At 47.3% G+C, this 26,835-nt stretch overlaps 1 protein-coding gene and 1 pseudogene across 1 annotated transcript; one reads left to right on the top strand and one right to left on the bottom strand.

Annotated features, from left to right (window-relative positions):
- Positions 1 to 4: 4 nt before the first annotated feature.
- On the bottom strand, positions 5 to 25,966 carry HDC (histidine decarboxylase). The gene is made up of 12 exons (XM_053596149.1): positions 25,867 to 25,966; positions 23,709 to 23,881; positions 16,849 to 16,962; positions 15,922 to 16,044; positions 13,397 to 13,531; positions 12,996 to 13,139; positions 11,919 to 11,985; positions 10,942 to 11,104; positions 10,734 to 10,824; positions 6,901 to 6,999; positions 1,256 to 1,357; positions 5 to 1,102 (listed from the first exon to the last, which is right to left on the bottom strand). The coding sequence occupies exons 1-12, from the start codon at positions 25,895 to 25,897 to the stop codon at positions 356 to 358; spliced, it is 1,989 nt and encodes a 662-aa protein (XP_053452124.1). The 5' UTR covers positions 25,898 to 25,966; the 3' UTR covers positions 5 to 355.
- LOC128589214 (lysine-rich nucleolar protein 1-like) lies at positions 17,418 to 18,986 on the top strand (annotated as a pseudogene).
- Positions 25,967 to 26,835: the final 869 nt, after the last annotated feature.

A 26,835-nucleotide genomic window follows, 5' to 3' on the forward strand; every position in this document is an offset into this window, starting at 1 on the left:
TTAGTGAGTCCGTGTCTCGGTGACCAAGTAAATGACACAGGATATATTTTGTTTCAGGGACAAGCACAATTTATTTCCATATCACATTTCATGTCACAAACTGAACCACAAAAGCTGCCTGTCAATATACTACCCCAGCCCTTTCTAACCAGCCTGCTGGAATCTTCTAGATGGTGCTGGTTTAAATTCTCCATATGTATCCATTATGGGGTGGAGATCCCAGTGAGAATCTCAGAAGAATTATGGACTTGCCCCTAGGACAAATACACACACAAGCACACACATTCGGCCTTCAGTTTTGAGGGTGCACAGGCTCCCAGGGGCGCACCGTCAGGCCTGGGCTGAGGACGCTGCTCTACACCATGGCCTGCAGAGGGCAGCAGGGCAGCTGGAGCCCGCACTGGGAGCTGCACTCAGGGAAGCTGGGGACACTATAGAACTTGATTAGTTTTTTGAAGGCACTCTTCTTCAGCAGCAGCATCTCTTCTGGAAACCTGGAAAAGATTCTAACCCGGGAGGAGCCCCCACTCTTCACAGAGCTGTCTGTGGGCAGTGGCTTCTGAGCGCTCACAGGCACGCTGGTGCAGCTGAGGGAACGCACCGTCTTCTTCTTGCTCTGCACAGACAGGTAACTGAACAGGAAGGAGGACAGCTTGTGTTTGGTGGTGTCTGGGGCCTCTTCTGAAAAGCAGTCGTCAAGCGGGTCCAGCAGTGTTTCAAGATGGCCACCGCTTTCCCTTCTCACAGGACTGGCTCCCACACGCTGAGGCTGCTTAATGATCTTCCTGGCCTGGGTTGGGTCATCCCCTGCCTCGTTGACAGACTGAAGGGACATTCCACTGCCCAAGGCTCTGCAGCCCCTGATTTGGGAGATGAGCTTCCCAGCCTGAGGGCGAGGTTGGGATGTGCAGTGCTGACTCAGGATGAGAGTGGCAGCGTCTTGAATGAGTTTCCAATCTCTCAGGATGTCATCCCTGGTCGTAAACTGGGATGTGACAGTAAAACGAATGATCAACTTGTCCTGGACAGTGGCTGGGATGAGGAAGAGATGGCCAGCTTTAGCTATTTCCTTTAACACACTTTCTGTGAGACAGTTAGGACCCTGTTTGAAGGATAAAGAGAAATTAAGTCCACATCACACCCCCTGTCAAAGTCCCCGGAAGCCCAGCAGTTGTGTGTCCAAGAGGCTCAACAACCACCAACTTTGGGACACCAAATAACATCACTCATAGGAGGCAGCAGAAGATGGCATTACCTTTAGTCGAAAAACTACCAGGCCAAGGTGCCTCTTGGCAGGAATTTCAAACAAAGGGTCGTTTCTGACCAGAGATTCAAAATATTTAGCCATTTCAGTGCCCTGGAATTACAAAAGAGAAAGAACTGAGGCTAACAAGGGACAAACTGTGCATAAATTTTCACACTGCCAAATGGTTTTAAGGCAGCAACACTTTTCAGTCCTGGAGACCTGAGTAGCTTCTGCCTCCTCATCTTCTCCATTTCATTTTGTCTCCCAAGCTGGACCTCCAATGGCTCCCTATTTCCTGTCAAATCAGACCCTCCTTGAGAACTTGTCTCAGAGTTGTCTTCCAGCTCAGCCCCAGAACCCAGAAGGTATATATTCTTCAGTCCAGACCACCTGGCCTCATATCCTGGTTTCATGGCTCCTTAATAGGCCAAGGTAGGCTCGGTGCCTGTAGACGGTGGTTAGAGCACCGGCCACATACACCAAGGCTGGCGGGTTAGAACCCAGCCCAGACCAGCTAAACAACAATGACAACTAAAACAAGTTGGGGCAGGCACCTATAGTCCCAGCTACTTGGGAGGCTGAGGCGAAAGAATCGCTTAAGCCCAAGAGTTGGAGGTTGCTGTGACACCATGGCACTCTACCAAGGGTGATGTAGTAGGACTCTGTCTCCAAAAAAAAAAAAAAAATTGGCCAACACAACAAGGCACAGCCACCCCCAGACCATGCTCTGGAGTTCCAGCCAGGTACCTCTTTCAGTTGCAACTTCCTGGAGGCACCATATGGGCCAATGACATACAGTGTGACATATGGTGTCATTGCTCTGCCCCATCCTAAGCCTACATGGTCCATGTGCCCCTTAAACCCCTTCTCGGTCTGTATCTCAAATGCCCTTTCACCCCCTTTTTTCTGACATATTCCACAGAGAATATCTGTTTACATATCATCCCTACCCACCATGGAAAATGTTTTGTAACTGCTTAGTGAGTACAGAGTTGCTGCTGGGGATCATGAAAAGTTTTAGAAATAGCAGTGATCACACAACATTGTGAGTATACTTAATGCAACTGAATTGCACACTTGAAAATGATTAAAATGGTACATTTTTCTCCCCCGCCCGCAGTTTTTGGACAGGGCCGGGTTTGAACCCGCCACCTCTGGTATACGGGGCTGGTGCCCTACTCCTTGAGCCACAGGTACCACCCCTAAAATGGTACATTTTCTATTATGCATAGTTTGCTAATAAATCTATGTATAAAACATGTATGTTTTGGCAGCACCTGTGGCTCAGTGAGTAGGGCGCCGGCCCCATATGCCGAGGGTGGCAGGTTCAAACCCAGCCCCAGCCAAACTGCAACAAAAAAATAACCGGGCGTTGTGGCGGGCGCCTGTAGTCCTAGCTGCTCGGGAGGCTGAGGCAAGAGAATCGTGTAAGCCCAAGAGTTAGAGGTTGCTGTGAGCCGTGTGACGCCACGGCACTCTACCCGAGGGCGGTACAGTGAAACTCTGTCTCTACAAAAAAAAAAAAAAAAGATTAACGTGATAATATTTTTATTATGATAAAACATACTTTTTTTTTTTTTTTTGTAGAGACAGAGTCTCACTTTATTGCCCTCAGAGTGCCATGGCGTCACGCAGTTCACAGCAACCTCCAACTCCCTCCTGGGTTTAGGTGATTCTCTTGCCTCAGCCTCCCGAGTAGCTGGGACTACAAGCAGCCACCACAATGCCTGGCTATTTTTTGTTGCGGTTTGGACTGGGCCAGGTTTGAACCCACCACCCTTGGTATATGGGGCCGGCACCCTACCCACTGAGCCACAGGCGCCATCCAGTATCATATTAATCTTTCACTAAAGTTTTATATCACCTTTTTAACATTTCCTGTGCTTTTTTTTTTTTTTTTTGTAGAGACAGAGTCTCACTTTATGGCCCTCGGTACAGTGCCGTGGCCTCACACAGCTCACAGCAACCTCCAACTCCTGGGCTTAAGCGATTCTCTTGCCTCAGCCTTCCGAGTAGCTGGGACTACAGGCGCCCGCCACAACGCCCGGCTATTTTTTTGGTTGCAGTTCAGCTGGGCCGGGTTTGAACCCGCCACCCTCAGTATATGGGGCCGGCGCCTTACCGACTGAGCCATAGGCGCCGCCTTCTGTGCTTTTTGTTTTTAACTAGGATTACTGACTAAATAAGGGCCTTTTCTTTCATTTTTAAAATTTCTCCAAGACTCCAGAAAGATCTCAATAAAATATTTGCCAAGTAATTCTCTCCACTTATTCTCATATTTGCTTCTCTACTTGAAGAGAAGGCAAGAGATGTAGCTGACCCTGACCTTTGACCAAGGTGAAACGGTTGCTACAAATCTCACTGAGAGCCTCTTTCTCTCTCTCTTGTGTGGTCAGTCCTAATGCTCTCTCCCAGGATAAACATCCTTCTAGTTGTTCTCTAGCTGTTTTAGGCTTCTGTGACTCATTTTCTAATTTTGTCATGATTCTCCCCTATATCTCCTTCCCTGGAGACAGGCCCATTTCTGCCACCTGTCTTGCCAACTATGATATCTTTCTGAGTAAATTTTTCTTAAATCTACATGTTTACCCATGAAGACATCTCAGGTGTCTTTACCTAGAATCAGGCTAAGTAAAGACCATGAAACTAATGCTCCTGAACAGGGAGAGAGACCCAGAAGTCATCTTTGTTCAACCTCTTCATTTTTTAGGAAGAGCCAAGGGAAAGTGACTTTCCCAAGATCAAAGTGACAAGAGGCAGGTCTCCTAGCTATGGAGCAGATTCTCCTCCTCCCACCATGCTCTGCTCCCACCTACAACACATATTGTTTGCAACCACAAAAGCAGAGGCCAGAGGAGAGGATAAAACAGAGCACAGGCAGCATAGTCACCACCAAAAGCCCTACCTTTATGGATGACGAAAGCAGAGCTGCGGCCAGCGCCCTGCATGTTCTAGGCCAAGGGCAAGCTAAATGCAGTCCCCCTATCTGCTTTTGAAAATGAAGTGTTTTGGAACACCATGGTGCCCATCTGTTTACATGTTGTCTATGGTGGTTTTTGTGCTACAACTACAAAGTTGAGTAGTTACAAGAAGACTGTCTGCCCCACAAAGCCAAAAATATTTACTATCTAGCTTTTTAGGGGAAAAGTTTACCAATCCCTATCACAAGTGATAGGAGATGATGATAATGATGACGACGACGATGACGACAATGATGAAAATGACAACTTATTATTACTAGATGAGGAAGGAGATAAGGGAGGAAGAGGAGGAGGGAGGAAAGGAGGAGGAGAACTACCCCCTGAGTACTTAACTGACTCCCTAGCTGAGGCTGCGTGTGTTACCTCACTTAATCCTCACCATAAAGCTTTGAGAGTTATTATCCTTTTCTCATTTTTATAAATTAGGAAGACAAACACAGAAAGGTTATTTGTTCAAGTCCAATAAATAAATAGTAAAGAGTAGAACTAAGAATCAAACCCAGCCCCCATTCTCTAAAGCACGACGGTATAACAAAGAAACACAACATTTGGCTTTATATACCTTTCAAGAGCTGGACAGAGTAGAAGACAGCCTAGCACTGTGGAAAAAAAGGATCTAGAGTTTGGAGGCTTGGGGGAAAGTCCCAGGCCTTCCTCTCTTGAGCAGAGCAATTACTATCTCTGAGCCTCCCCTAATTAGGATCATCACCCCAAACTCTGCGGTAAGAATCTAATAAAGCATATAGTTTATTTTTTTATTGAAAGCACTATATAAGTAAAATAATTACAATCACAGTCAAGTTGAAGAAGAGATAAAATTAACTCATATCAAACAACTTTATCTTAATTGGACCCCTTACTATTGTGGAACATTGGTAGTCCTTTGAGGTCAGTTTTGTATGTATGTTTGAAGTAGGTGATCCTGGGAATGCCAAGGCAGCAGAGACCGGAACAGATAAAATAGTCAGGGAAGTTATTTCATTCATTACCAACACTGGGTGGGGAGAGGGCAAGTCAGGTGAACGACACAGATGAAGGTACAGAGGTGAACTGAGCACAGGATTTACATTGGTCCGTGAAAAGCCCAAGCTAAGGCTGAAGCTGAGCATCAGATCCTTGAAAGCCAGGAGTGTGGGTCTGATAGATAGACAATGGGGTTGTTAAGAGGTATTATAAGATATTAACATACTAAAGAAACTCCCACCGGCCACATGTGCTGGCCCCATATGCCGGAGGTGGCTGGTTCAAACCCAGCTCCAGCCAAAAACTGCAAAAAAAAATTTTTTTTTACTAAAGGCAGCATTAAGGTTGGTCAGCATCTGCACATTGACCAGCCAGGCCTAAGATGTAGGCAAAAGAATGTCCCTAGTTACCATAACCTGCACCACCCATTCCTTCCCCACTGCCCTGGTCTTGAGTCTGAGGATCTAGAAAGAACAAAGAGTGCCTCAAGTCCCTCTATAAACTGGGTGACAGCTGCTTACTGGGTCAACATCCAGTGGTAATTACAAATGTCAAATTACCGACATCAAAACGAGTCACAGTCACTGCTTCAGCCACTTCACTGTTTTGTGTTTGTTTAGTGAAGAAGGAATTTCCCAGAGAAATGTGGAAGGGAAAAGACACGCACAGTAAGAGAGGACAGGGTCTTGGGGGTTTCCTGGCAGCTTTTATCAATGGCTTTGTCTTTTACATGGGCTCTTAGAGAAATGAGAGGAAAATGCTGCTGGCCAAAGTTCTTAAATGAGCTCCACCTCTTCCACCAAGAACGCGGAGAGGGCCTGTGCACATCTCACTGAGCTCTGTGTCCCTTTCTTAGCACAGTACTTTGGAAGTTGCTGAATTGAATCCAAATTAATTGTACCAAATAGGCTTTCGATAAATACCTGTTGCCACACTTCAGGGAGGTTTGTTTTGGACTTGGTAGGTTGACCTGTCCAAGACAGGAGAGAAACATAACAGTGACTAACATGTTCAACCAGCTGTGACAGTCAGGGTGATTCTTTAAAAGATCTGATCTGACCCTGGCCACATACACGGACCTTTGATTTATGTTCTCTTTCCCTCTCTACAAACCAGGTTCTTGGGCCATCGCTTGGGTCAGCGCTCAGTGACAGCAAGAAGAATGGTGAACTAGTCAGACAACATCAGACAGCCCTCAGGCCAGGCTGTGCTCTGCCTTCCTCTAACAAAGGGACAAAGAGACAGCCCTGGATCATCAAGCCCCAGGAGCCAGGTCAGGTGCAGGGGCTCAGCCTATAATCCTAGCACTCTGGGAGGCCAAGGCAGGAGGATCCCTTGAGCTCAGGAGTTCAAGACAAACCTGAGCAAGAGCTAGACCCCATCTCTGCTAAAAATAGAAAATTCAGCCAAGTGTGATGGTAGGGCCTGTGGTCCCCGCTACTCGGAGGTTGAGGCAGGATTACTAGAGCCCAGGAGCTTGAGGCTGCTGTGAACTAGGCTGACGCCACAGCATTCTAGCCTGTGGCAACAGAGTGAGACTCTGTCTTTAAAAAAAAAAAAAAAAAGGCCCCAAGAGCCCACAAACAGATCCGGACACATGAGCCAGAAACCACAAGTCTCCTGGGCAGATTTGCAAAGCAGAAACCAGCCTTTCCTCCCCAGGGGAAAACCAAGTACCGTGGGTCCCGCCCCGTGGCGTGCGCTACGTACGTGTCTGACGTGCGCTTGGAGGTTCTTCACCCCGAAGGACCGAATCACGAACCAGAGTTTAAGAGAGCGAAACCGCCGGCTCAGTGGGATCTGCCAGTGCTAGAAACAAAGGAACACGGTCGCCGTGTTAGACACAGGGTGCCGCTCCCTGAGCGCTCCTGGGCGTCATCCACGGCCTGCCCAGCCCTCCAGGGATAGACAGTGTTGCTGTGACTTCTGGAGCCGTTGCTAAGAAGCGAGCCAAGGCAAGTTACCAGAAGGCTGCCCCCTTGCGTGACCGAATCGCTGATGCACTTGGCCAATAATCCCTGTCCAAGAGCAGGACAGGTGGAAACCAAGTCCATTACCCTGAACCAATGAGAAGAGCACTTGGCATCAAAAGCTGCTTTAAATGTTTCATACCATGGGGTCTGAAATTCAAGATTGGGGCAATACATTTTTCCTCTAAAAGAACCCAAGTTCCTTGAGTAGCAGAAAATAAAGTTCTATTTTGATTCACCCCAGAATGTAAAGTCTATTTTGATTCACCCCAGAATGTAAAGTCTAGTGGTTGAAGCTGGTGTGATGAAGCCCCACAGACCTGGGTTTCTCCTCCAGCTCTGCCACTTACTAGCTGTGTGACCTTGGGCAGTGCCACCTCACTGCCTCCTCAGTCCGTGAGATGGAGAACAGACAGTACCTCCCAGGGCAGCAGTGTGAGGACAGCAGATGCAAAGAACCTCAGAAGAAGTCGCCAGTGTGGGCTATTTAAATGACTTTAAAATGCGAGCTACAAATCACAGTAGTATTTCTGTCTAGAACCAAGATGATCCTTATTTAATCTCACTGCTTTGGCACTTTTCCTGTGAGATTCCTGTGACCTCGCAGGCATCAGTCCAGCTTTCAGATTTCAAATGAGCATCCAAATTTCTGCCTCTGTTAGACTAACATTGACCCTTTGTTCCTGGTGACCAAATTTAACAGAGTTTAAAGTTCGAGGTTGCCGTCACCATGGATCTGAAAATTTCCAAACCAGTTTTAAATCAATTTTTCAGATCCGAAAATAGAGCAAAAGGTTTGAAAAACATTTGCAATTATTCTAATGAGTCAAGTGGTTTCTCGGGACCCCCCTCTCAACTGTCTGGAAGCTTCTACCACAATTTCTGTTGATTAAAAGTAGATATTTGTCCCATGGAGTATGAGTATTTATCTGCCCATCCACAGGATTGCAAAATCCTCACAAACGTCTTCACCTCAGTCCTTCTCTAGACTCCTGCCTTCTGAGCCAGTCACTGTAGGGATATTATCCCTTTGTGGATGGACGTTCCCCCTGCACAAAAGTGATACTTTGATTTCTTCGTGATACTCCGTCATGCCGAGGACCAGCTTGGGGACTTTTGTTTGCCAGCAGAGGGCATCAAAGCCTTCAAACAGGGCTAGTTGCAGTAGCTCACACGGGAATCCCAGGACTTTGGGAGGCCAAGGCAGGGGAATCGCTTGAGGCTCAAGAAGTTCATGGTCAATTAGTTTGGGCAACATAGCAAAACTCCACCTCTAAAAAAATTTTTTTTTATTAGCTGGACATGGTGGGATGCACCTATAGTTCCAGCTACGGGGGTGGGGAGTGGGGGGTGGGACGGGGAGGGGGGAGCTGAGCCAGGAGGATCTCTTGAGCTCAGGAGTTTGATAAATCCTTGAGCTGCAGTGAGCTATGATAAATCACTGCACTCCAACTCGGGCAACAAAACGAGACCCTGACTCTTAAAAAAAAAAAAAAAATCAAAATCAAAAATCTGAAAACAGGACAAAGTCCCTATAACAGAGAGAGCATCAACTCCACCTTTTGTCCAAGGGATACTCCAAGAGACTAATGAATGGATAACAGGAGGTGTCTCTAAAAACATTCTGGCTTCCAGATAGTTATAGTTAATGGGCTACTTTGTTTCACTGACAAATTAACAGGGAGAGGCAGAGATGATTTTATTTTTATTTCTTCACAATCTTATTCCAGTTACTCTTTTTCTTGTCACTATTCCAAAACCAATCCATGCTGACTCAGTAGAGTGGTTCCAGCCAGGATTTTCTGTTGAATCAAGAAATTTGGACGTATAAAAGCTGACAGAGCTCTTTAACTGAGACATCCTCAGCCTCCTCTGTGTCCTCTCGAGGTTTCGCAGTGCTCCGCGACCAAGGGCAAGACCATGGCCCCATCTATGAATGGTCTCTGTGCCATCAGAGAAGAGTTTAGAGAGAAGCTTCTCTAGAGGCGCAGAATCTAGAGAATTCTAGATTCCAGAATTCTAGAGATTCTAGAATCACCCCCAAGGATTAAGCACATCCACCCAGGAGATGCTGCCCAAGTCCTGGTCGTGTCAGAGCAGGGCTTAGCTTCTATTTAAAGCTACAGACACCTGAGCAAAAAAGAGTTTGGCCCCGGGGTTAGAGCAGCTGTGAGGACTCCAGGCTCATAACAAAGATAACAGCTTCAGTTTTCTAGGAGTTTCTTCAAAGACTTGAAATTAAATCCTAGGATTCAATCTCTAATCTTAGGATTAGAGATGAAGGAAGGATAAGAACAAAGCAGCACCTTCTGGTTATAGAAGCAAAAATGGTAAAGGTCCCCCAGACCAGTGCTGGGGAAAGTTTAATTTTATATTTCTTAAGTTATTTGGAAGAGGAAGAGGGCACTATAAAATCTCCAAACTGATGGGAATGAACCACAGGGAGATCTGAGACACTGTGATAAATGAATTTTAAAAGTAACATGAAATTCAAAATGGAATTTTTAAAAAATGCTCTTAGGTTATGGTAATCCAGATACACTAATAGGAGAATGGGCATCATTTCTCACTCAGGAATAACTAGTTGTCCCTAAAAATATCTGCTCCCCTGGGCTGCTTATGAAATTTCTTAATATTTAATTTTAAAAATTTCTGAAAACCCACCAGAAAGAGCAGTGAAGATTAAAGAACCATTATTCTTCTGTCTTCAATTACCTCCAGAGAATCTTCCCCCACCACCAATGAGCCCCAAGGCTTGCTGCCTGGGATGCCAATCAAAAAGCTCAAAAATCTGAAGCCAGGAACTCATACCTGTAATCCTAGCACTTTAGTAGCCCAAAGTGGGAACTCAGGAGTTCAGGACCAGCCTGAGCAAAGCAAGACCCCATCTCTGCTAAAAAATAGAAAGATTAGCCAGACATGGTGATGGGCACCTGTAGTCCTGGCTAAGGCAGGAGGACTGCTTGAGCCCTGGAGTTTGAGGTTGCTGTGAGCCTGGCTGACACCACTGCCTCCCATAGGCCATGTTATATGTAGCGTAAATGTGTACATCCTATCTCCCCTACAATTAAAGGGAAGACTCTTTTTCAAACTGAGGAGTAACTCTGAAGAACTTATTTCCCTGAGACATAGCACAGATTGGGAATGTGAGATTGAGACAGTGGTGGTACACCCGGTTGGAAAGGCCGGCAATCACAGGCAAAGGCAATTTAAGCAAGGAGCCTCTTTCCAACCCAAGAAATTCTCCACCCTACCCTGTTGCTGGACAGTAGGCAGAACAATCATCCAAGTTGGAGTCAGAGAGAATTGGTCCTCCTGTGGTAGGGAAAATATTTCTAGGAATAAAAAATTGCCACAAAATATTGGGGAAATGTGCATGCCGCCTCAAAGGTTGGTCTCCTTTTCTAGGGTTTTTACCCATTTTCTGGGTTTCATGTACTCAGGCACAATTTGAAACTAAGGTGTACAATGGCTCTGTTACAGGATGAGCTTATGGGGTGCTACCATCTGAAGGGAGCGTCAGGAGATCCTGGAGGTCAGATGCCCCCACACTGCCCTTTCCTGGCCACTCACCATGAAGTCAGTGGCAGCGCCTGAGTTGGCATGCCTGAGGTAGACAGGGTCCACGCTGAAGGTCTGCTGCAGCTTGAACTTGTCCCTGACCCTGTGGGTTTCCAGACAGACATTAGGAGCTGAGCCACATCTGTAAGTATGTGCCCTGTCTGGCTAGGAAGACAAGGAATGCTCTCCCAGGTCCTCGGAGCCAGGCCAGCACACTCACCAGAACCCAGTGCAGTCAAAGTGCACCATCATCCACTTTGAAGGATTGAAGGTGAAGGAATCGGCGTACTCGATGCCCTTCAGAAAGCCCCGGAACTCAGGGCAGAGGAAGGCAGTGCCCGCGTAAGCAGCATCAATGTGGAGCCACAACCCCTCGTGGGCACCTGAGGAGGCAAACGTCACCTGGCTGGAGTGCAGGCACCAAGAGGGGAAAGGCATCTCTCACCTGGCCAAGCTCGTGGTGAGCTTCCCAGGGAATAGTTGGGGAGGATAGTGGGCTTTGGCTAACTAGGTGTGGAGGGTGTAGAGACTGGCAGGAGGGTGTCAGTGAGGCAGTAGGGCTGAGTGAGGCCTGCCACCTGCTAATGGGAAAGCCTACAAAGCCTCCCCTGGCCTTTCCCGCTCCCTGGGAAGAGGGCCGACACCCTCTTGGCCTCAACCTAGAGCATCCTGGCACAGAAACCAACTTCCCACCAGCCCAGAGAGTAATGTTAGTGCACATAATACAAAAACTAGACAGATGATGTTTCTCTTTCCTAGTGTTTCTTGCTTGGTTATTAAACAATCTCATTTGAGTTTCTTCCCTGTTTTTATCTCTCCCACAATTTCCTTATCCTCACCTTTTCCTTTTCTAAAGCTAGAATAGGAAATATTTCACTGTGGCTCATTCGCCCTGTGTTTTGGATATAGCCTGCTTTAAGTAGAGCTGGACGTACAAGGGAGATGATCAGAAAGCTCTCCCTTTGTCGCCTCTCAGGACAGGACGCAAGGTAGGGCACCCTGTGTGACACCCCTGGGGAAAGCAATGTCCTGAAATGCCTGGGAAAGGCCCTCCTGACCTCTACGTGGGTCTTCCCCTGTCTCCACATTGACCAAAGAGGGGTAAAGTCATTCCACAGAGCTGATTTCCGTTCTTGCTCTAGGAAACATTTCAAAATGCATTCCTTGTCTTCCTAGCTAGACAGGGCACATACTTACAGATGGGGCCCAGCTCTGACAGGCAGTCAAATGCACAGACCCCGGTGGTCCCTAGTGTTGCACAGACCTGGAGGAGGAAAACAAAGGCAAGTTAACATGGGAGGGCAGGTTCGTATGACACATGTGGCCTAAAAAAGATCATACCCATATCACAGAGCAGTGTGTATTATACATTGTGTTTTATCATGACCTATAGTTTTATATGGCAACCTAATATATATACAATTTGAAAAAAAAGTTTCACAGGAGAATACATACTCTGACAATATGAATGCACTGGTATTTTCTATTCTAATTTTTTTTTCTTTTTTTTTTGAGACAGAGTCTCACTCTGTTACCCTAGGTAAAGTGCTATGGCATCATAGCTCACAGCAACCTCAAATTTTGGGGCTCAAGAAATCCTCTTGCCTCAGCCTGTCCGGTAGCTGGGACCATGGTCACTCGCCACAATGCCTGGCTATTTTTTTTAGATACAGGGTCTCAATCTTGCTCAGGCTGGTCTTGAACTCCTGAGCTCAAGCAATCCACCTGCTTCGGCCTTCCAGAGTGCTAGGGTTACAGGCATGAGCCACCACACCTGGACTCATTCTAATTCTTTTAACGCTGGTTATGACCCACAAAATTTTATTTCATAACACACCAATGAATAGCAACTCATAACTTATAAAGCATTGCATTTGAGGACTTTTCTTTTCTGCTTTTCTTTTTTACTTTTTTTCTTTTTTTGGTAGAGACAGAGTCTCTCTTTATCACCCTCGGTAGAGTGCTATGGCATCACAGCTCACAGCAACCTCCAACTCCTGGGCTTAGGCGATTCTCTTGCCTCAGCCTCCCAAGTAGCTGGGACTACAGGCGCCCGCCACAACGCCTGGCTATTTTTTTGTTGCAGTTTGGCAGGGGCTGGGTTTGAACCCACCACCTTCAGTATACGGGGCCAGTGCCCTACTCACTGAGCCACAGGCGCCCTGCCCAACCTTTCTGCTTTTGTTCACAACACATTACTCACCTGAATTCTGCCAAATTTCCTTCCTCACATCCAAGTCCTACCACTCTAACTTCAGACACATTCTGACTTACAAAGACAGGCACCAAGCCCTGCTGCTTGTCTTCCTCAATGGCTTTCTGAAGAGCTTCTCCTCGGAGTGAGAAATTGTCATCCACAGGCAGAAATTTCATCTTCACAAGGGAAATCAAACCAGCCTTCTCCACTGAGGAGTGGGCCTAGAAAAGTTACAGAAACCCGTGAGCAAAGAGCCCTCTTGGAATGAACCCTCCCCAGAAACTGCAGAAACATGAGACTAATGGAATCAAAGCCAAATGCAGGAGGTTTGTCTACCCCTGTGTTTCCTGGAGATGACCTCCCAGGCCTGAGTTGCCCTGAATCCCAGCATACTCATGCCTAGAAGAAAACTGTTCAATGACTAAGATTCCAGAAGCCAAGCAGGGACCTGAAGGTGCATCCTGTGCGGGCAGCTCACCTGGTCGGAGGCATAGGCGATGAGTCGGGCGTTCAGGGAGGACTCATCGGCGTCAGGCTCAGACATTCTCATTTCCAAGATTTTGTTCTTCCTTGCTCCCAGCAAGGCAATCAAGGTGGATTCGCTGACTGTGCTCTGCAGGGGAAAAGGATGACAAAGGATTACCAATGGCAGCCTCTGTCTGTGTTCTTTTGCCAAATTTCCCCAGCTTTCATAGTACCGCGCACGTGTGCCTGTGCACCTATGTGCGTGAGAGAGAAAGAGAGCTATTTACCTAAGGAAGTAAACAGCTCCTGCCCTCCTTCCTCCCCAGCCCACATTCCTAGTCTAGATTCTGAAAGCAAGTTTCCACCTAATACCAATATCTTTATTAGAGAAACCGTAGAAACCAAAAAGAGAATGTCCCTCAGGATGTGAGTTTGCTCCCCATGTAAGTTTTACTTAAAAGAACTCTTGATCTATTAAGTATGGAAATAGAGTTTGATTTCACAGGCATATCGCAGAGAGAGGGTCCTGGGCTATGTGACTTTGGCCTCAATATTAACTCTCGTGACCCTGAGCTAATATTACCCCTCCAGAAGCTTCTTTTGCATTTATGAAATGGAGAGTGTCTCTTTAACTGCCTCCAGGGATGGGAGAGTAGATTATCCAAGCAAGGGTGGATGGGATTTTGCTCTGGTCATGATTATGGAAATCCTGCAGGGGCCACCTCAGCCATTCACAGGATTCTTCATGGTTACTCATCATGGGTTCAGACTTTGGTGTCTTTGCTTCTTAAAATCTTCAGCTGATAGAATCCTGCTAAAAAGCCTGGCAGACAGAGTCCTGGAGAGATGTGTGGAACAGATCCACAGAAATTCAGTGGCTGGAAATTACTCCCCGACAAGGAAGCCATCATGATAATAATAATACCAGCTTTCATCTGTATGGAAATCCATAGTTCACAAAATACTCTGTGTTATCCTGCTTGTTCTTCACACCTCTGAGATAGCGGTGATTCTTGTCCTACTAACATGAGGGCAGTGATGCTCAGAGAGGTTATGTGACTGATTCAAGTGCACCTGGCTGTTGAACACAGGAGAAAGAACGGTTCGGATTCAGACAGGCCTGATTGAATCCTCCTTCTTCCACTTACCCACTGTGTGACTGAGGACAACTCATTTAATCTCTCTGAGCTTCAGTGCTCTTATCTCAGACACCAAGGATGATACTATTCACCTACCGGGCTCTTGAGATAATCAGCAAAATCATGGACAGCAGACATTTGGCATGTTCTTCCAAGATAAAATATCTGAAGTTGTACCTATTTGCTAACTACCCAGAAGGGCCACAGCTTGTGGCAACTCGTCTTTCTTGTGAGGTTCAGATTTTAATCTTGCTGTAAAGCGGGAGTGAGAAATGGAGTCATTTAGCCAGCAAGGAGCCACAGCAAACTTTTCATTCTCATCTCAGAGGAGTGTGGCTATTTTTGTCTCATAGAAGAATTCATTTAATCCTTACATCCACTCTTCGAGGGAAATATTATTATCTCTATCTTATAAGTTATAAAGCCAGGAAAATTATATGTTACCATAAAATTAAAGAATTTGAGGATTCGGAAAGATCTCCAAAGGAAACCCTCATGAGTGCCAAGGGTTTATTAGAGGCAGGAGCACCTAGAAACATGTATGGTATATGGGAGGCACACAGAAAGCTCCACTCTGGCTCGGTGCCTGTAGCACAGTGGTTATGGAGCCAGCCACATACACTGAAGGTGACAGGTTCAAACCCGGCCCAGGCCAGCTAAACAACTGCAACAAAAAAATATCCAGGCATTGTGGCGGGCACCTATAGTCCCAGCTACTTGGGAGTCTGAGGCAAGAGAATCGCTTAAGCCCAAGAGTTAGAGGTTGTGGTCAGCTGTGACACCACAGCACTCTACTGAGGGCGACACAGTGAGACTCTGTCTCAAACAAAGAAAAAAAAAAAAACTCCACTCTGTGACTTTACTCTTGAGAAAATGAAATAATATTTTAAGAAACATTTAATAGGTGACCGAAAGATAGAGTCACAGGATACAATCAATGGTTTTCTCCTGTTAACTGCTCTCACTGCTAAGGATCTGGAGGAAGGGGGAGGGAGAGAAGTCCTCTCCTGGGAGGGGAGGCGTAAAATGGGACAACTCCCCTGAGAGGAGTTGTCACAATTTCAATTAATAAGCCTATATCAAGTAATACTGGAAATGTGTTGACTTTTTAATCTCCTTCAAAGAAAAGAGAGGGAAGAGACGGAGAAGGGGGCAGCGGCAAATGGAGATGAAGTAGAAACTGAGGTGGGAGTCGTGGCATGGGGCGGGTGGAAGCTCTGACGATGGTGGTGCCAGTGCTGGAGGAATCCTTCATGGTAGTGATGATGGTGGTGTGGGGACTGGGGTGTGGGTAACACGGAGAAACTCCATGGAAAACGGGAGAATTGCCAGGTTAGGGTTCGGCCTGTCTTTCACCACTTAGCCCCCGTGCTGGGTGGAGCTTTGGTGGTGAAGGCACCTGCAGGACGCCGCCCCCTTGGCTGCCAGGGTGGTGGTGCAGGAAGTGCTCCGGGAGGCCCAGCATTTTCGCCAGCCAGTCCATGACATTCATCTCTAGCTCCGTGCATGCAGGGCTGGATGCCTGAAAGAGGGAAAGAAACTTCATCTCCACAGCCCCAGGGCACCAAGATGCCCCCACTAGCCCAAGAAACACACCCATCTCTGCCCTGGTCCCTGCCTGGAGGTAACAATGTGAACCTAGCTGAAGAAGGGGTCAGTGTCCCGTTCCCACCCAGCCCTCTGCCAAACCACAAAGAGGAAAGATTGTGAGGTTTGGGGTTCATGCGACCCTCGCTGACGCAAATTCTCCAAAGCTTTATGGAGAAAGAACCCTAGAAGTGATTGGCTCCAAAGCCCAGGGGGATGAGTCAGGACTGCAATCCCACCCACCACCCCAACACACACACACCCTGTGAGAGTTCAGGCCTAAAATATAAAGATGTTCTAGAAAGCTTTTGGCACAATTTTAAGCTAAGTGGTACTTGAGGAATTAATAAGGGAATTCTTAGAATGTATCTCTAGCTACTCAAAGACACGTGCACGGACTAAGTAGTAACTCAACAGGAATCAAAGTCCTTAGCTAGGGTCAGAAACTATGGCAATTACCAGATCTGGGCCCAAATCTCATCTTTGTCTCTATAAGTTGTGTGAAATTGGGGAGGTAAGTTACTTACCGGTAAGACTCAATTTCCTCACCTACAAAAGGGGCCAATATTCATGATTCCATAGGGTTAAAGAATTAGATGAGATAATTAACATAAGGCTTAAGCTTAAAAAACGTAGCCATTGTTAATATTTATCTTGGAACCCTGATCAGAGACCAGGACAAAATGTCTGTTCTAGGATGCCATTTCCTGCACCAGTAGTTACAGCCATTACTACTCACCCAGGTGAACCCCAAGCAGTTGATGGCATCAGCCAGCATGTCTCCCAACAAGGACGGCCAGGAGGTGAGGGCTGGGTAGTAGGCGTGCATGTGGGGGCTCTGCCAATGGACCACCTGGAGGCAGAGAATGCACGTGGTTGGCACCAGGCAGCACCTCCAGGAGGCCTTCCTCCTCCAGACACCCTCCCTGGCAAGCGCCACTCTGGACATGGGCCGACACTTTTAAGATAGACAGATAAGTGACACAACTCCATGAAAATAGAACATTTCCATTGGTGTTCTTGCCACTCATAAGGCTCCTGTTCTAAGCTAGTTCTCCAGTGGAGCCTTTGCATATATGTAAAGTCCAGAATGGAATGTGCAAAAGGAAATTCCCTATAGTAATAAACTCACTGGCTGGGTGTGGTGGCTCACACTTGGAATCCCAGCACTCTGGGAGGCCAAAGAGGGTGGATTGCTTGAACGCAGGAGTTTGAGACCAGCCTAAGCAAGAGCATGCCTGCATCTCTATTAAAAATAGAAAACTGGAGCAGGATCTCATGTGGAGGCGAGGAGTTTGGCCTGCCGGAATGATCACCAAGATCTCAAAAGTAGACCTTGGGCTGCCAGAGAAGAAAAAGAAGAAGGTGGTCAAAGAACCAGAGACTCTACTCAGTTTTAAACAGTGACAATTGTTTTGCCAATGTTTCTCCTACAAGAGCCACATCCCCCTCTAAGAATGTGGTCCCAAGGCAGACATCTGAGATGCCTCTAGTGAAGAAAAAGAAAAAAAAAAGAAGGGCTACAGCACCCCGTGTGAGGAGCAGCTAGAACCTGAGACCACGTGTCATGCCAGACAGAAGGAGAAGTCACCCAGCCCCAGGAAGCAGGTGCTTGGCCACTCGGAATTTCTCGGTGGGGAGAAGAAAAAGAAGAGGAAGTCCTCGTTACCTCCAACCATGTCCCATGGGTTGGGGACAAAGACCTCTCCAGACCCCAGACAGAATGAGGAGGCAGTAAACAGAGTTGTCAAGAAACTCAAAAAACACCAGAAGGAAAAAAAGGCCCAGGACCCCACAGCCTTTTCAGTCCGGGACCCTCGGTACTGCGATGCTGGGGACGGGCACACCTGCTCAGTGGGGCAGGAGGGTAAGGAGCAGGCAGCTGCAGGGGAGAAAAAAGATCCACCAGGAGGGAGACACCCTCCTAGGCCACTCTAGGCTCTCCGGGTCCAAGCTCTCCAGAAAGGAAGTAGAATGAAGCCAGTTAAAATTGATGCTCCAGAATACATCCCCCTAGGAGATGGCTCCAAGGCACCAGCAAAGAAAAAATTGAAATCCAAGAAGGTAGAGCAGCACGTCATGGAGGAGGTGGCTCTGAAAAGGAAGAAGAAGAAGAAGAGGAAGAAAGACAGCGGGTAGCAGGAGACCCTTGGAAGGAAGATCCAGACCCAGACCTAGAGATCGTGTTGGAAAAGAAAGGGAACATGGATGAGGTGCACATTATTGACCAGGTGAGGCGAAAGGCCTTGCAAAAAGAGATTGATCGTGAGTCGGGCAAAACAGAAGCGTCTGAAACCCAGAAGTGGACGGGAACCCAGTTTGGCCAGTGGGATACTGCTGGCTTTGAAAATGAGAAACAGAAACTGAAATTTCTCAAACTTATGGTGGCTTTAAAAATCTTCCCCCTGGGCGGCGCCTGTGGCTCAGTGAGTAGGGCGCCGGCCCCATATACCGAGGGTGGCGGGTTCAAACCCAGCCCCGGCCAAACTGCAACCAAAAAATAGCCGGGCGTTGTGGTGGGCGCCTGTAGTCCCAGCTGCTCGGGAAGCTGAGGCAAGAGAATCGCGTAAGCCCAAGACTTAGAGGTTGCTGTGAGCCGTGTGATGCCACGGCACTCTACCAAGGGCGGTACAGTGAGACTCTGTCTCTACAAAAAAATAAAAAATAAAAAAATAAAAATCTTTCCCCTTCATTCAGCCGGCATGGACCCCTAGCATGGCCCTCAACGAGAAGGCAGCTGACACTCTGCAGCGGGACTACCACCAGGCCATGAGCTGCAAGTACAGCCGAGGAGCTGGCCTTGGCTTCTCTAATGCTGCAGACTAAATCTTCTGTATTGACAGAAACGCTTCTAAGTCTATCAAGTTTGAAGATTAAATTCTACTGTTTTGTCCCACAAAAATAAATAAATAAATATAGAAAACCAGGGCAGCGCCTTTGGCTCAATGGGTAGGGCACTGGCCCCACATACCGAGGGTGGCAGATTCAAGCCCAGCCCCAGCCAACCTGCAACAACAACTAAAAAAAAAGCCAGGCGTTGCAGCTGAGTAGTCCCAGCTACTCAGGAGGCTGAGGCAGGAGGATCACTTGAGCCCAAGAGTTTGAAGTTGCTAGTTATCATGCCACAGTGCTCTACCCAGGGTGACAGAGTGAGATTCTGTCTCAAAAAAAAAGTAATAAGTTCACTAAGAGCTCCAGAAGAATAGATTGCTTGTCTCGTCCAGTTTCTTGCAAGAAAGCACATCTTGTTTGATTTATTGTTGTGCTGTCTGGGCACATAGCTGTAGAGGGTCTGTGTAAACAGGTTCACCAAGGTATGGAGTGAGGAGAGGAAAGGGCAGAAGGAGAGGCCAGCCCAAGCATATAGGAGGCCACAATCAAACCGGATGGAAAGAGGACAGGGCAGACAGGGAGGGCCCCCCACAGGTCTCTGAAGCATCCCCAGTGGCTCATCTGCCTCATCGATTATCTAATCTCTACTGATCTCAACGCTCTGCAAGCATGTCCTGTTCATTTCTACATTTGCGTCTTTGCGTTCATTTCCTGCTGTGTCCACTGACAGGAAAGCACTCCGTATAAAGACATGACCCTCTAAAGCCTGTTGATTCTTAGAATGCTACAGAATATCCATTTCCTATGTGAACGCTTCACCAGCAACTGCAGCCCCCTTTGACCCCTTCCTTGAGCCCATGGAGCATGATAATTCTAGATGTCTCTCTCTATTGAGAACTCATTAGACAACATCTTAATGCATCATCCTGTTATTTGGTGTGCACAGATGCTCACAACCCTTCAAGAACAAGGACTGTCATGTCCTAGACAGCATGTATAATAGAAGGGGCATAAGATCCAAGTCCAAGCACAGGGGTTCCACTCCCACCTCTGCCCCACTCAGCTATGTGACCTTGTAGACTCATTTGCCATGAAGCTAATGAAGACTAGTGGCAAGGTGCCCTTTTGGCATGGGTCTCTTCTGAAATTCATTCTCTTTTTTTTTCCTTAAAGGACATCTCCAACATGTGTATACACTTCAGACCTCATAAAAGCAGGATCACTTCTTATGCCTCTCTCAACCCTGGTTCCTCAATGTAAAATAAATACCCTCTGGGGCAGAGGTGGGACTGGAATCCGTGTCCTTGGACTTACATCTTATGCTCTTTCTATTATACATGCTGTCCAGGACATGGTCCTTGTTCTTGAAGGGTGTCTCTTGGCTGGGCAAAGTGGTTCACATCTATAATCCTGGCACTCTGGGATGCCAATGGGACAGGATCTCTTGAGCTCAGGAGGTGGATGAGATCAGCGTGAGCAAGAGTGGGACTCCATCTCTACCCAAACAGAAAAATTGCCCTGAGATTGTAGCAGGAGCCTGTAGGCCAGATACTTGGGAGGCTGAGGCAGGAGAATCACCTGGACCCAGGAGTGTGGGGTTGCTGTGAGCTAGGCTGACACCACATGGCACTCTAGTCCAGTTGACAGAGCAAGACTCTGTCTCAAAAATAAATAAATAAGTAAATACATAAAATCCTGTCTTTTAGGTTTGTTGTGCAGCTGGGGGTATGGCCAAAGCAATTTGCAAAATGTGAATCAGTAATGTTAGTAGAAAACTAAACATACAGGGACCCCAGACACATCACACATCCTGACTTGACTCTGAGAGAATCAAATCTCTTCCTCAAATTTTCACCAAGCAAAAGACTTCGAGCCAGGTGCAGTGGCTCACACCTATAATCCCAGCACTTGGAAGGCCAAGGCAGGTGGACTGCCTAAGCTCAAAGGTTCGAGACCAGCCTGCGCCAGAGCGAGACCCCTGTCTCTAAAAAATAGCCGGGCACTGTGGCGGGTGTGTGTAGTCCCAGCTACTTAGGAGACTGAAGCAAGAGAATTGTTTGAGCCCAAGAATTTGAAGGTGCTGTGAGCTATGATGCGATGGCACTCTACTAAGGTGACCAAGTGAGACTCTGTCACACACACACACAAAAAAAAGACAGGGTAGGTAATACCTTCCACTTCCCATGCTTTCTCTTATTTAATCCTCAGAGCACCCTATAAAGTAGGTTCTACTATTATGTGTTTTATCTGGGGGTGGCAGAGAGAGGACTCATCCCTAATGGTCACACACACCTCATAGGGACAGATGACAGTGCCTAGACAGGACCACGGAGGCCCACGCAGGATGGTGTTCTGCTTCCTCCCACTGCGCTGCTCTGCCCCCTCATGAAAAAGAAAGGAGGATTTTCCAACTAGGGTTGGAATTAAATGGGAAAAACAGCCTTTCTTCACTCAGTGTCTAGGACGTGGCAGGAAGGAAAAAATGAAGCCAGTTTTCAATGAGGCACTGACCAAAAGGAGAAAGCAACGGGCCGATGGCTTTCAGGCTGACTGTCAGAGGCTGGGGGGCAGCTGCGAGATGAGAGGGAAGATTGCGCCCTGGCTTTCACTGTGCTTAGTGACAGTATTTCGGAAACCCCAGAGAAGGGCTTCCGACTCCAGGCTCTATCAAGAGGCAATTGCCTGTTTGTGTAAGATAAATAATGTAAGAAAGCCACCGGGAGCCCTTATCAAAAACAGACAGATCTGTCTGTCCAGAAGTGGGCCTGCTGAACTAAACCCCCCACGCTGCTGGAATTCCTCTCCGCTGAGTGAATCAGCTCATTTCTACCTCTTTGACAGTTGCTGTTAGCCTCACTCCCAGATTACAGTTAGCCTCTCAGCAGATTACATTTTACAGAATGGAATCCACAAGATAATCTTATCGGGGATCTAGCCTCCTCGGTAAAGCTTTACTGACACTGACATTTTCAAAAGATGCTTGTGAAATAGGCTGAAAGAGAGAAGAGTATTTTTGGCGTGGTACAAACTTGCCATTGCTTTCTGAACAGCCGGCTTCCAGCTGTTTCCTGGTCCCACTAGCACCCCTGGCTCCAGGCATATTTCTGTCACCTTTAAGTCCATGTTGGAGGTTCACGATGGGGAAGATGGAGGCAGATCTCAAGTCAGCCTCAGGAAGAACGTCTAGACCAGGGATTTTCAACTGGTGTACCGTAAGAGGATCTTAGGTGTTACTCAAAAATTTTTAGAGGCCATTAATTAAATTATTTTCAAAAAAATTCAAACCACAGTAAGTGTATTCTTTTTTTTACTCTTTTTTTTTTTTTTTTTGGATCAACATAATTTAAGTGTGCTATGGAAGTTTAACTACAGGTTCAAGTGTGCTGTGAGATAAAAAAGGTTGAAAAACACTGCTCTAGACACACATGGTTTATAACACAAATGTCCCAGCAGAGACAGTGACGTTGCCTGTGTGGTGGTGACCTGTTTGGTAGGGGCCTGGGCTCCTCCGAGCCACACTTAGCCCTTGCCAGGAGAAATAATGGTGGAGGAGAAATAGCAGAGGCTTAGGAGTAAGACTGGCCTAGATTGAAATCCTAGACCTGCCAGGTACTATTCTGTGACTTTCGGTAAGACTGAGCCTCAGTTGCCTCATCTGTTAAGCATGGTCACTGTGAAGATTAAACAAGCTATCATGTAGTACGTCTAGTGCAGTGCCTGGCATATAGCACGGAGCCCCTCCGTGGGAAGGGAGTTGGTGCAATTATAACTTGAGCACCTTGGCAGAGCGCCTCTCACCTGGTGGCTAGGGATGTCGTCACTGCCCATGGAGGTGCCTTCCAGCTCCAGCCCCAGGCATCAGCTGGCTTCCAGCTGTTTCCTGGCCCCACCAGCACTATTCCCAGGCTGCACCCTCTGTCACTGAGAGTATCAGTAATTCAGGGAACACCCCTTCCTGCCCCTGAAATGCAGTTCAATCCCCAGACCTGCCCTTGGTAAGGACACAGTTACTACCTCACAGGGGAAAAGGGGGGTGTGGGGGCTGACAAGGCCCACTCAGCTTCCTGGGCCAACCCAATCTGACACCCAGAGTGCCCTCAGGCTTGGGGTGGGCCGCTTCCTTCCTGCCCTCCGGCGTGGTCTCAGACACTGCTGTGTAGAACCTGGCTGGGCCCATCAGGGTTCAGGCACAACCTCCACAGTTTCTCTTTTTTTTTTTTTGTAGAGACAGAGTCTCACTTTATGGCCCTCGGTAGAGTGCCGTGGCCTCACACAGCTCACAGCAACCTCCAACTCCTGGGCTTAAGCGATTCTCTTGCCTCAGCCTCCCGAGTAGCTGGGACTACAGGCGCCTGCCACAACGCCCAGCTATTTTTTGGTTGCAGTTCAGCCGGGGCCGGGTTTGAACCCGCCACCCTTGGTATATGGGGCCGGCGCCTTACCGACTGAGCCACAGGCACTGCCCTCCACGGTTTCTCTTTCCCCTCAGACAAACTGTTCATCTCTCAGCCTGTCCCATTAGATTTCCACACTTTTGCCAGAGTACACCCTGCAGTTCACTCATTCTTCCTCCTGGCTCCCCACCAAGCTCTATAGGTTCTAATTCATCTCAAAGTCCTGCCCTTCACATGCCCAGAAGATGGGCTGCGTGTTGGTGGCCAAGTGGCTAAAGGATGCATCATCATCCCAGGCTGACCCACAGCAGGCCTTCCTCGAGCCACCACCCACCCCTCTGTGCTCCAGATCCCTGGAGTCTCTGTGTCTCACCCCAGGCATGATGATCCGCTCGATATCCCCAAAGATGCTGTCCCAGCTGTCAGGGTCCTCAGGAGCGCTGTCGGGCAGCCAGGCCCGCAGGTAGCCAGGCTGCACGTCTGGGGTCACACGTCTGTCCCGCACGGTGCTGAGGTACTGGCAGATGTAATCCACCATCTCCCTCCCTAGAAGGGAGGCAGAGAAACCAGGTTTATGTTCCCAGACTGAGCCTGGCCAATTTGTGCCCATCCCTCTCAGGTCTTAGCTAAGAGCCTCGGTAAAGAAGGAGATGGATTTATGGGTCCAGGAAGGATCTGAACGCCCCCATCCAACTTTGTCTTCGGAATAAAAAGAAGGTGTGAAAGACTGAATGTATGATGGAGTGTGTGAATGAACCAATAAACAAGACAGAAACTCTCCCAAGCACCAAACTCTAGCGCTTAAGTAAAATATTTCCTTTTCTTTCTCCATCCTTATCCACATCAATTTTGATCGTCTCTCCTGCCTTTCTTTTCTTCTCAGGAACAACATCTAGTAACTCATTACTTCACAGGTGCAGCAGAAACTCTGCGGCCTTTGTATCGAATAATTGTCTCTCACACACACTGTATTCATTAGCACAGATGGCAAATTTCTATGCGCACTCCTGCTAAAGGGCAAAAAGTTCCATTTGTTCATCATTCCCATTGAATCAATAATCCCTCATCTTTCTTTTTCTTTTTTTTGACTCATGGACTTCAAGAATCTGATTAGCAGTATAGGCTTACACACCAAAAACCCTTTATGTGTAATTTCTGAGGTTCACAGAATCCACAAGGCACAGCCATGCGTCCAGAGCAAGTTCCTGGCGCTAACCCAACATCTCAGGGCAATGTGGCACCACATTCTAGTAACCCTCTCTTTTTCCCCACTGCTTCCATCAACACTTCAGATGCTCCAGAAATTGTATCAAGTGAATGAACAAAAGAATAAGCAGGAAAACAGCCAAGTTGAACGCCCTGAAGCCACTACAAATTCCATAGTCTTTCCGATCTAAGTCCCCGATGCCTCTGTCTCTTACTCTCTGAGTCTCTCCTATTATTTCTTTCCCTTTCTTAGCGTGCGTGTCTGTGTCTGGGTGTTTCTCTCAATATCCATAATCGTTCTTTAGCACTCCTTGGGCTCCTTTTCCTTGAGAAGAAATCCAATTTTTTGCCTCTGAATCAGTTTATGCAAAGTTCTTACAAACAAGAGGGGACACCCTTGTCTCGCCAGTCTGCTCCCCTCCAAACCTCCTCCAGCGCAGTGGCTCTCAGGACTCCCGCCACACCCACCAGACACCTGAGAGCTCTGGACCGAGCCCTCCACTTGTCCAGGGGCAGTATTAAACATATTTGTGTCCCACTCAGAGACTAAATGTCCAAGGGAATCCACTCTCAGCTCGATGTACCTTTGGATAGCAATGGAATCAGCTAAGGCACATTAAAAAGTAAAGAATATAACACACTCAGTGAGTTCTCTCTCCACAGAGGAGATAGAGGAAAAGTTGAATTTTTAACTCATGACAATACCATGTGGCAAAGAACTTTTAGGTGCTATGACCTACTGGTGGAAAAGAGGACATAAAAAATTTTAAAGATAAAGACATTGAAGATTCTATTTTAAGCAACTACTAATTTTGTTCTAAAGACAGCCTTGCCTGAAAACAGAATAACCACTTTAGTTTTGTTTGTTATACAGAAGGCGCTTACTAAATATCTATGGAGTGAATGACTAAATGAAAAGGACACTATGATACATTCACACATAGAGAATGTTGGGAAAAAATAGATTTTGCAGTGACAAGAGGATACTTAGAACACCTTTTTTTCTATTTCAGAACATAAGCGATCCCTTTTTTTTTCTATTTAGTGCTCAGGAATCCAATTCTTCTATTTTGTGGGAGCAAGACCCGGTAGTGAGGATGTAGACGAGAGTGGGTAAATATAGTCTGAAAGGGTGAGTGAAAGAGGTTTTGAGAGAAGTTTTAGACTCTGCCCCCATGTTCCTTTCACAGAGAAAATGCTGCCGAAGCCAAGTCTTGGAAGACAACTCTGGTGCTCCAAATGACACCCCAAAATCTAAGGGCCACCCATCAGCTCTCCTGCAGGAGTGGCTAAAGGGAAAAGGATCAGGGATGCCCATCACTCACCTCTTTGTCTGTATTCCTCGGGCTCCATCATCTTCCCTGAGTTCTGACACACGCAGGAGGTGGGAGGCTGCAGAAGGCTCAGAAGGCGGTGGAAGGTGCTTCCCACTTGCCACTCTCACACACTGCCTGGCAGCCAGTGTGGCCCTTTATTTAAAGGGTTCCTCTTCAACTTAACCTTAGCCCCGCCCTTCAAAGTCCCTTCCTCTAGGTTTAATTAATTCCACCCCTTCTGTCCTCAGTCCTTGTTGAAAACAGCGACCACAACTTTGGCTGGTCAAGAGAGCCAGGATAAAAGGTACTTGGAAATTAAACAGTGCACTTAGCAACCCAAGACTGCAGGCAGCCTCCAGGTAAATGCGGTAAAAGAGCCCTCAGTTCTTTCTGCCCCAGGGTTCAGACAATAGAGCCCCAGCTCAGCCCCAGAACAAGGGAAAGGGTATGTGGGATAAGCAGCACAAATTGTGGGTATTACCTCCGCCACTGCTTCCTTAGCACAAGCAGAGTGGGGAACTGGCACTAACAGTGATGCCCCGGCACTCAGAAGCAGCAGATGGATTATGGAACACAGCGGATTCTGATTAGTACCACACTGTTGTAGAGAATGAGAAAATACTTACTGTTGTAGAGAATGAGAAAATACAGACAGCAAAAAAGAACAGAAATTAAAACACCACCCAGAATTAATCACTTTTGGCACTTAAAGAAGTGGGGTGGGGGCGGCGTGTAAAGGGACAGGCAGAAACTAGCACAGGGCAGGGAAGACCTGTCCTGGGGCTTCGCTTCTGAGTAAAAGGGGATCAACTGCTTCAACGTTACCAGGTACAATAGACTTGTTGTTTATGTGTTTCTGGTCATCTCTCTTGTCCTCTCGGTGGCATTTGATTAGTTCCTGCTCCACCCCCGAGGCACAGTTTCCATGGGCTTCCAGATGCCGCCTCTCACTGGGCATTTGTCTCTTCCATCTGAGCT

Source organism: Nycticebus coucang, chromosome 6, assembly GCF_027406575.1.
Source record: "Nycticebus coucang isolate mNycCou1 chromosome 6, mNycCou1.pri, whole genome shotgun sequence".
Lineage (NCBI taxonomy): Eukaryota > Metazoa > Chordata > Mammalia > Primates > Lorisidae > Nycticebus > Nycticebus coucang.

What these genes read in the sequence shown, in the direction of transcription:
- HDC (XM_053596149.1), bottom strand. Translation starts at nt 25,897, where the DNA reads ATGATGGAGCCCGAGGAATACAGACAAAGAG. An exon ending in GTCAGAGCTGGGCCCCATCT is followed by an intron (nt 11,105 to 11,918) that starts GTAAGTATGTGC and finishes TTGCCTCCTCAG; the next exon opens with GTGCCCACGAGGGGTTGTGG. An exon ending in TGGTAGTTTTTCGACTAAAG is followed by an intron (nt 1,103 to 1,255) that starts GTAATGCCATCT and finishes TCCTTCAAACAG; the next exon opens with GGTCCTAACTGTCTCACAGA.